The sequence below is a fragment of the Pelophylax lessonae genome (assembly GCF_965119305.1).
Source record: "Pelophylax lessonae genome assembly, chromosome: 13".
Classification (NCBI taxonomy): Eukaryota; Metazoa; Chordata; class Amphibia; order Anura; family Ranidae; genus Pelophylax; species Pelophylax lessonae.
In genome coordinates this window covers 2,853,527-2,863,989 of record NC_138780.1, presented here as the reverse complement: position 1 = coordinate 2,863,989, position 10,463 = coordinate 2,853,527, and the positions used below count along the sequence as shown (strand labels likewise).

At 53.2% G+C, this 10,463-nt stretch overlaps 1 protein-coding gene across 1 annotated transcript in view; it reads right to left on the bottom strand.

Annotated features, from left to right (window-relative positions):
* Positions 1-2,239: 2,239 nt before the first annotated feature.
* The window catches only part of ZNF687 (zinc finger protein 687), a 31,193-nt gene continuing 22,969 nt past the window's right edge, over positions 2,240-10,463 (bottom strand). The window contains exons 5-9 of the mRNA XM_082275145.1: positions 9,106-9,283; positions 8,684-9,010; positions 7,742-7,854; positions 6,428-6,563; positions 2,240-3,028 (exon numbers count right to left, since the gene is read on the bottom strand). Coding sequence (XP_082131271.1) covers positions 2,582-3,028; positions 6,428-6,563; positions 7,742-7,854; positions 8,684-9,010; positions 9,106-9,283 — 1,201 coding nt within the window. The 3' untranslated portion in view covers positions 2,240-2,581. The remainder of the gene's footprint in view (positions 3,029-6,427; positions 6,564-7,741; positions 7,855-8,683; positions 9,011-9,105; positions 9,284-10,463) is intronic.

Below are 10,463 nucleotides of genomic sequence, written 5' to 3'. Positions count from 1 at the left end.
GGGGGCCATACTGTCACATCTGTGGAGGGGTAGGAGGGTTATACTGGATCAGGGGGAGGAGCAAAAAGAAAAGAGCACTTATCCTTTTACAGCACAACTTCAGCAGGAGATACAGGCAGGACAGGTAGACAGGTATATCAGAATTGGGAAGCAGGACAGGTGTATCAGGAGAGAGAGAGGCAGGACAGGTGTATATCAGGACAGGTAGACGGGTATATCAGAATTGGGAAGCAAGACAGGTATATCAGGAGGCGGAGGCAGGGCAGGTATATCAGGAGAGGGAGGCGGGACAGGTGAATCAGGACAGGGAGGCAGGGCAGGTATATCAGGAAAGGGAGGCAGGACAGGTATATCAGGACAGGGAGGCAGGGCAGGTATATCAGGGCAGGTATATCAGGACAGGTATATCAGGAGAGGGAGGCAGGGCAGGTATACCAGGACAGGGAGGCAGGGCAGGTATATCAGGGCAGGTATATCAGGACAGGTATATCAGGGCAGGTATATCAGGACAGGGAGGCAGGACAGGTATATCAGGACAGGTATATCAGGAAAGGGAGGCAGGACAGGTATATCAGGAAAGGGAGGCAGGACAGGTATATCAGGACAGGGAGGCAGGGCAGGTATATCAGGGCAGGTATATCAGGGCAGGTATATCAGGACAGGGAGGCAGGACAGGTATATCAGGACAGGTATATCAGGAAAGGGAGGCAGGGCAGGTATATCAGGAGAGGGAGGCAGGGCAGGTATACCAGGACAGGGAGGCAGGGCAGGTATATCAGGACAGGTATATCAGGACAGGTATATCAGGACAGGGAGGCAGGACAGGTATATCAGGACAGGTATATCAGGACAGGTATATCAGGAGAGGGAGGCAGGGCAGGTATACCAGGACAGGGAGGCAGGGCAGGTATATCAGGGCAGGTATATCAGGGCAGGTATATCAGGACAGGTATATCAGGACAGGGAGGCAGGGCAGGTATATCAGGACAGGTATATCAGGAAAGGGAGGCAGGACAGGTATATCAGGAGAGGGAGGCAGGGCAGGTATATCAGGGCAGGTATATCAGGAAAGGGAGGCAGGACAGGTATATCAGGAGAGGGAGGCAGGGCAGGTATATCAGGGCAGGTATATCAGGAGAGGGAGGCAGGACAGGTATATCAGGAGAGGGAGGCAGGGCAGGTATATCAGGAGAGGGAGGCAGGACAGGTATATCAGGAGAGGGAGGCAGGGCAGGTATATCAGGGCAGGTATATCAGGAGAGGGAGGCAGGACAGGTATATCAGGAGAGAGAGGCAGGGCAGGTATATCAGGGCAGGTATATCAGGAGAGGGAGGCAGGACAGGTATATCAGGAGAGGGAGGCAGGGCAGGTATATCAGGGCAGGTATATCAGGAGAGGGAGGCAGGGCAGGTATATCAGGAAAGGGAGGCAGGGCAGGTATATCAGGAAAGGGAGGCAGGGCAGGTATATCAGGAAAGGGAGGCAGGGCAGGTATATCAGGAGAGGGAGGCAGGGCAGGTATATCAGGAGAGGGAGGCAGGGCAGGTATATCAGGAAAGGGAGGCAGGGCAGGTATATCAGGAAAGGGAGGCAGGGCAGGTATATCAGGAAAGGGAGGCAGGGCAGGTATATCAGGAAAGGGAGGCAGGGCAGGTATATCAGGAGAGGGAGGCAGGGCAGGTATATCAGGAGAGGGAGGCAGGGCAGGTATATCAGAAGACAGACACACTGCGGGAACTTTGCCATTTTATTACAGAGAATACACTGACAACGAGCCGTCCCCTTAGGAGCTCACACAACCCCGCCCTCCCGGAGCTTACTCCGCCCCCTGGAGCTCACTCCGCCCCCCTGGAGCCCCCCACCGTCCTCCAGCCACCATCAAACCTTTCCAGCATCAGCCAGAGTTCCCCAATCACCGGTCCGGGCCGGAACACGCACTGATTGGTGGTCCCCGAGGACTCGTCTGCCAATCACCTATCATTACATTATTAGTAAAAACAATTAAAAAGAAATCTCAGTTCCATTCTCCGGGGCCCCGAACTTTCCCACAACCGATAAAAGTCTTAGAACCGGGAAGTGGGTGTAGTGACCCTCCAGGACCAGAGGTGGCGCTGTGTGACCTCCCCTTAGTATCCAGTGTCCCCAGCCCGGCCCACCGGCACCAAAGGCCTTCCGCAGGCTCTCATAGAGAACATACCCCTCCCCTCCCCCCACCTACAGCATATAAATTAAACAATAACACGTCATTACCCCTCCCCCGCTGTAAATACAAAAAAAAAACTGGAAAAGAAAAAAGAGCGGCCGATCGGAGAAGTGACGCCGACTATTCCCTAGAAATTCTGTGCAGAAAAATAGACATTTATAATAAAGATAATTTACATATTTATAGGACCACTGCAGCCGGGGGATGGGGGGGCAGCGGTATCTCTGCAGCAGTGCCACCGCGGCCCGGCCTTGCTGGGAGGAGGGGGGGTCAGAGGGGGGCCGCAGCCCCTGGTGGTCGGAGAGGCAACGCTTTCCACGATTGGCGGAGAGGAGATATTAAGGCACTTAGTAGAGTTTTTGGTCGCCGGGAGGCGGTCAGTTGTCGCCGGCGCCGCTCTGGCGCTGTTTGATGAAGGCCATGCCGTGCGTACGGAAGTGAGTGTTGAGGTTCAGCTGGCTGTCGAAGGTCTTGTTGCAGACTTGGCAGACAAGCTTGCCGTCGGCGGACTCCCCCGTCGTCTTCTGGGGGGGCTCCTCCCCCTCCTCCAGGGGCACCGCCCCCTTCATCTTATGGGTCATGACGCGGTGGCGGCTCAGCGAGCTCTGCGAGGTGAAGCACACGCCGCACTCCCGGCACTGGTGGGAGCTCTCGTCCGTGCAGTGCTGGGGGATGTGCTGCCGGAAGTCGCTCAGGCTGCCCGTCTTGTAGCCGCACGCCCGGCACTGGAAGCTGCGCTTCGGCTTCGGGAGCGCCGGCTTCACCTTCTCCGGTTCATCGCTGCCGGATTCATCCGACGAGAGTTTCCTCTTCCTCAGCGCCACCTATGGGGAGAGAGGAGATCACATGACACTCTACCGTCTCTGACCATCTCCCGCACCACGTCTGCAGTCTCTGACCGTCTCCCGCACCATGTCTGCAGTCTCTGACCGTCTCCTGTACTATGTCTGCAGTCTCTGACTGTCTCCTGTACTATGTCTGCAGTCTCTGACTGTCTCCCGCACCACGTCTGCAGTCTCTGACCGTCTCCTGTACTATGTCTGCAGTCTCTGACCGTCTCCTGTACTATGTCTGCAATCTCTGACCATCTTCTGTACCACGTCTGCAGTCTCTGACCATCTCCTGTACCATGTCTGCAGTCTCTGACCATCTCCTGTACCATGTCTGCAGTCTCTGACCATCTCCTGTACTATGTCTGCAGTCTCTGACTGTCTCCCGCACCACGTCTGCAGTCTCTGACCGTCTCCTGTACAATGTCTGCAGTCTCTGACCGTCTTCTGTACTATGTCTGCAGTCTCTGACCATCTCCTGTACCATGTCTGCAGTCTCTGACCATCTCCTGTACCATGTCTGCAGTCTCTGACCATCTCCTGTACTATGTCTGCAGTCTCTGACTGTCTCCCGCACCACGTCTGCAGTCTCTGACCATCTCCTGTACTATGTCTGCAGTCTCTGACCATCTCCTGTACCATGTCTGCAGTCTCTGACCATCTCCTGTACCATGTCTGCAGTCTCTGACCATCTCCTGTAGTATGTCTGCAGTCTCAGACCGTCTCCTGTACCATGTCTGCAGTCTCTGACCGTCTCCTGTACTATGTCTGCAGTCTCTTACCGTCTCCTGTACTATGTCTGCAGTCTCTGACCATCTCCTGTACTATGTCTGCAGTCTCTGACCATCTCCTGTACTATGTCTGCAGTCTCTGACTGTCTCCCGCACCATGTCTGCAGTCTCTGACCGTCTCCTGTACTATGTCTGCAGTCTCTGACTGTCTCCCGCACCACGTCTGCAGTCTCTGACCGTCTCCCGCACCATGTCTGCAGTCTCTGACTGTCTCCCGCACCATGTCTGCAGTCTCTGACCATCTCCTGTACTATGTCTGCAGTCTCTGACTGTCTCCCGCACCACGTCTGCAGTCTCTGACCGTCTCCTGTACCATGTCTGCAGTCTCTGACCGTCTCCTGTACTATGTCTGCAATCTCTGACCATCTTCTGTACCACGTCTGCAGTCTCTGACCATCTCCTGTACTATGTCTGCAGTCTCTGACCATCTCCTGTACAATGTCTGCAGTCTCTGACCGTCTTCTGTACTATGTCTGCAGTCTCTGACCATCTCCTGTACCATGTCTGCAGTCTCTGACCATCTCCTGTACCATGTCTGCAGTCTCTGACCATCTCCTGTACCATGTCTGCAGTCTCTGACCATCTCCTGTAGTATGTCTGCAGTCTCAGACCGTCTCCTGTACCATGTCTGCAGTCTCTGACCGTCTCCTGTACTATGTCTGCAGTCTTTTACCGTCTCCTGTACTATGTCTGCAGTCTCTGACCGTCTCCTGTACTATGTGTGCAGTCTCTGACCGTCTCCTGTACTATGTCTGCAGTCTCTGACCATCTCCTGTACTATGTCTGCAGTCTCTGACCGTCTCCCGCACCATGTCTGCAGTCTCTGACCGTCTCCTGTACTATGTGTGCAGTCTCTGACCGTCTCCCGCACCATGTCTGCAGTCTCAGACCGTCTCCTGTACCATGTCTGCAGTCTCTGACCGTCTCCTGTACTATGTCTGCAATCTCTGACCATCTTCTGTACCACGTCTGCAGTCTCTGACCATCTCCTGTACTATGTCTGCAGTCTCTGACCATCTCCTGTACTATGTCTGCAGTCTCTGACCATCTCCTGTAGTGTGTCTGCAGTCTCTGACCATCTCCTGTAATATGTCTGCAGTCTCTGACCGTCTCCTGTAATATGTCTGCATTCTCTGACCATCTCCTGTACCATGTCTGCAGTCTCTGACCATCTCCTGTACTATGTCTGCAATCTCTGACCATCTCCTGTACTATGTCTGCAGTCTCTGACCGTCTCCCGCACCATGTCTGCAGTCTCTGACCGTCTCCTGTACTATGTGTGCAGTCTCTGACCGTCTCCCGCACCATGTCTGCAGTCTCCGACCATCTCCTGTACTATGTCTGCAATCTCTGACCATCTCCTGTACCATGTCTGCAGTCTCTGACCATCTCCTGTACTATGTCTGCAATCTCTGACCGTCTCCTGTACTATGTCTGCAGTCTCTGACCGTCTCCCGCACCATGTCTGCAGTCTCCGACCATCTCCTGTACTATGTCTGCAATCTCTGACCATCTCCTGTACCATGTCTGCAGTCTCTGACCATCTCCTGTACTATGTCTGCAATCTCTGACCATCTCCTGTACTATGTCTGCAGTCTCTGACTGTCTCCTGTACCATGTCTGCAGTCTCTGACCATCTCCTGTACTATGTGTGCAGTCTCTGACCGTCTCCTGTACTATGTCTGCAGTCTCTGACCGTCTCCTGTACTATGTCTGCAGTCTCAGACCGTCTCCTGTACTATGTCTGCAGTCTCTGACCGTCTCCCGCACCATGTCTGCAGTCTCCGACCATCTCCTGTACTATGTCTGCAATCTCTGACCATCTCCTGTACCATGTCTGCAGTCTCCGACCATCTCCTGTACTATGTCTGCAATCTCTGACCATCTCCTGTACCATGTCTGCAGTCTCTGACCATCTCCTGTACTATGTCTGCAGTCTCTGACTGTCTCCTGTACCATGTCTGCAGTCTCTGACTGTCTCCTGTACTATGTCTGCAGTCTCTGACTGTCTCCTGTACTATGTCTGCAGTCTCTGACCATCTCCTGTACTATGTCTGCAGTCTCTGACCGTCTCCTGTACTATGTCTGCAGTCTCAGACCGTCTCCTGTACTATGTCTGCAGTCTCTGACCGTCTCCCGCACCATGTCTGCAGTCTCCGACCATCTCCTGTACTATGTCTGCAATCTCTGACCATCTCCTGTACCATGTCTGCAGTCTCCGACCATCTCCTGTACTATGTCTGCAATCTCTGACCATCTCCTGTACCATGTCTGCAGTCTCTGACCATCTCCTGTACTATGTCTGCAGTCTCTGACTGTCTCCTGTACCATGTCTGCAGTCTCTGACTGTCTCCTGTACTATGTCTGCAGTCTCTGACTGTCTCCTGTACTATGTCTGCAGTCTCTGACCATCTCCTGTACTATGTCTGCAGTCTCCGACCATCTCCTGTACTATGTCTGCAGTCTCTGACCGTCTCCTGTAGGATGTCTGCTATCAGTGATGATTGTAAAGACCAATCAGAATCCAGTGTCATTGATGTGAAGTTGGAGAGCTGGAAGCGGATTGGTCGGTATAGAGGGCGGGGTTTCCACTATCAGTTACCTGGGATCTGACGTTCCGGGTCACCATCACCTCCTGGCTCCGGGTCTGGTCGGTGATTTTGATGCCATGACGCACTTGGATGTGTTTCTCCAGAATAAGGCGGCTGCTGAAAGTCCGTTTACCCTCCGTGCAATACCTGAGGGGGGACAAGGGGCAGATGGTCAGGGAAGGGGGGGACAAGGGGCAGGTGGGGGGAGGGGGGAGAACAACAAGGGGCAGGTGGTCAGGGAAGGGGGTGGACAAGGGGCAGATCATTGGAAAGGAGGACAAGGGGCAGATGGTCAGGGAAGGGGGGGGGGGACAAAGGGGCAGATGGTCAGGGGAGGGGAACAAAGGGGCAGATGGTCAGGGGAGGGGAACAAAGGGGCAGATGGTCAGGGGAGGGGAACAAAGGGGCAGATGGTCCGGGGAGGGGAACAAGGGGCAGATGGTCCGGGGAGGGGAACAAGGGGCAGATGGTCAGGGAAGGGGGGGACAAGGGGCAGATCATTGGGGAGGAGGACAAGGGGCAGATGTTAGGGAAGGGGGGGGACAAAGGGGCAGATGGTCAGGGGAGGGGAACAAGGGGCAGATGGTCAGGGGAGGGGAACAAGGGGCAGATGGTCAGGGAAGAGGGGAACAAGGGGCAGATGGTCAGGGGAGGGGAACAAGGGGCAGATGGTCAGGGAAGAGGGGAACAAGGGGCAGATGGTCAGGGAAGAGGGGAACAAGGGGCAGATGGTCAGGGAAGAGGGGAACAAGGGGCAGATGGTCAGGGAAGAGGGGAACAAGGGGCAGATGGTCAGGGAAGAGGGGAACAAGGGGCAGATGGTCAGGGAAGAGGGGAACAAGGGGCAGATGGTCAGGGAAGAGGGGAACAAGGGGCAGATGGTCAGGGAAGAGGGGAACAAGGGGCAGATGGTCAGGGGAGGGGAACAAGGGGCAGATGGTCAGGGAAGAGGGGAACAAGGGGCAGATGGTCAGGGAAGAGGGGAACAAGGGGCAGATGGTCAGGGAAGAGGGGAACAAGGGGCAGATGGTCAGGGAAGAGGGGAACAAGGGGCAGATGGTCAGGGAAGAGGGGAACAAGGGGCAGATGGTCAGGGGAGGGGAACAAGGGGCAGATGGTCAGGGGATTTCATATTGTGTCTGTATCGCCACCTTGGGGCCACTGTCTATATTTCTGTCACACCCCCGGGAAATGTATAAAAAATAACCGTCTGCAGAGGTGGAGAGGACGGTCGCTCTACGTCTTATTACCCAGAATTCCCTGCTCCCCCTGGAAGGTTCTCTGTATATATCACACATAACACAGGCAGAGGGGATCATACTGACCGGCACGGGTAAACCCGCTTTATCCCTTCATGATTGACCCGGACGTGTCGGCGCAGACTTGGGGCGGAGCAAAAAGAGCGATCACACAGACGGCAGGGAAATTTCTTCACAGACTGAAAGAAAACGACAAATAGATCTCATTGTATCCCTTCTATCAAATCCGTATAATTTACCCCCATATACCCCCACATATACCACCATAAACCTCATATACCATCACATATACCCCCATATACTCCATACACCTACATACCCCCATAAATTCCCCCCTTATACTCCATATGCTCCCACATATACCCCCTATATACTCCATATACCCCTCCATACTCACGGCTTCTCCTCCCTTATTTACTTCTCAGTCCAATTCTACCCCCCATATATAATCCTAAATTCAATCTACTCCTCATATATACCCCCAGATCAATTGCACCTCCCATATACCCCAAGATCTATTGCACACCCCCTGTATACCTCCAGATCAATTGTACCCCATATAATATCCTAAATTCATTATACTGTCTTATATAACCCCCCGATCCATTCTCAATCCATTCTACCCTCCTTTATACCCCATATTTCATCTCTCCTCCTATATACCCCCAGATCCACCCCCCCCCCCCCATATACAGATCATTTCTACCCTCCTATACCCCATATTCCTTCTCCCCTCCTTTATACCCCCAGATCAATTCTACCCCCTATCTACCCCCAGATTCATTCTACCTTCCTATCTACCCCCAGATTCATTCTACCCTATACACCCCCCCCCCATATACAGATCCTTTCTACCCTCCTATTTACCCCATATTCCTTCTCCCCTCCTATATACCCCCTGATATATTCTCCCCCTTGCTTCCCACTCCCCTAAATGCTCTCCTATTTTTCTCTGCCCCCTATATACCCCCAGATCCCCATAGAAGTACCCCGGGCCCCATCGCTGACCTTGCCGTGCTCCCTCTTCATATGCACCACGTATTCATCCCTCTCGGGGAACCAGGAGTGGCAGATGCCGCAGGTCCAGCAGTTGCTCCTCTGGCGGGGTCCGTCCGGTTTGCGGGGGTCTTTGGCCTTGGCTTTCTTCTTCACTTCGGGGGAGCTGGGAGAATCCGAGGACGACGACGACTCCTCCACCTCCGGTTCGGGTTCCGGTGCTGCCTCCGGTACAGGATCCGGCGGCCGACTTACTGGGATCTCCATGGGTTCCGGCTTTGGGGTGACGGGTTCCGGAGTCTGTGGGGGGTCTTCCTTCACCACACTGTTGTGAGTCGTCTGCAGGAAGAGGACCCAAGTTAGCGGGGCGGGGGGAGGGTAGATGGAGAAGGATTTGTGGGGGGGGGGGGGGGGGGTTATTCATGCACACCTACCTTTAGGTGCTCCAGCATGGTCCGCTTTTGGGCGAACAGCAGGGGGCACTCCGGGCATTTGAAAACGCTCACTCTCTGGTTACCCAACTGCTGGTCAAAGTGCGCATGGTCCAGGTGGGAGCAGAGCAGGGGCTTGTGGGTAAATACCGTGTCACACATCGCACACTTATAGATCATCCTGGAGGAGAACACCAACAACATTGCTCTTCCAGATTTTACACTTTAACGGGTTCCATTCTGCCCTCCTATATACCCCCTAGATCCAATCTACCCCCCCATGTACCCCCAGATCTATGCTACCCTCCTATATACCCCCTAGATCCAATCTACTCTCCTATATACCCCCAAATCTACTCTACCTTAATATATACCCCTCCAGATCCAAGCTATCCCCCCCCCCCATGTACCCCCAGATTCATTCTACCCCCCTATATACCCCCAGATCCATTCTACCCTCCTATATACCCCCAGATCCAATCTACCCTGCTATATACCTCCAGATCCAATCTACCCTCCTATATATCCCCAGATCCATTCTACCCCCTATATACCCCCTAGATCCAATCTACCCCCCCCCATGTACCCCCAAATCTATTCTACCCTCCTATATACCCCCTAGATCCAATCTGACCTCCTATATACCCCCAAATCTACTCTACCTTAATATATACCCCTCCAGATCCAAGCTACCCCCCTATATACCCCAAGATCCTTTCTACCTCCCTATATACTCCCAGATCCAATCTACCTCCCTATATACCCCCAGATCCATTCTACCCCCCTATATACCCCCAGATTCAATCTACCTCCCTATATACCCCCAGATCCATTCTACCCTCCTATATATTCCCAGATTCAATCTACCCTCCTATATATCCCCAGATTCAATCTACCCTCCTATATATACCCAGATCCATTCTACCCCCCTATATACCCCCAGATCCAATCTACCCTCCTCTATATCCCCAGGTCTATTCTGCCCGCATATATATTCCCCAGATCTAATCTACCCTCCTATATACCCCCAGATTCAATATACCCTCCTATATACCCCCAGATCCAGTCTACCCTCCTATATACCCCAAATCTATACTACTCTCTTATATACCTCCAGATCCATTCTACCTATACCCCCGGATCCAATCTTCTCCCTTATATGCCTCCCAGATCCATTCTCCCCCCTATATACCTCTAGATCCATTCTACCCTCTTATAAACCCCCTGAATCCCATTAACCCTCCTATATACCTACACATTCAATCAATCCTACAGATCCCATTTACCCTCCTATGTACTCCTGGACCCATTCTACCCTCCTCTATAACCCCAAATCTATACTACCCACTTATATACCTCCA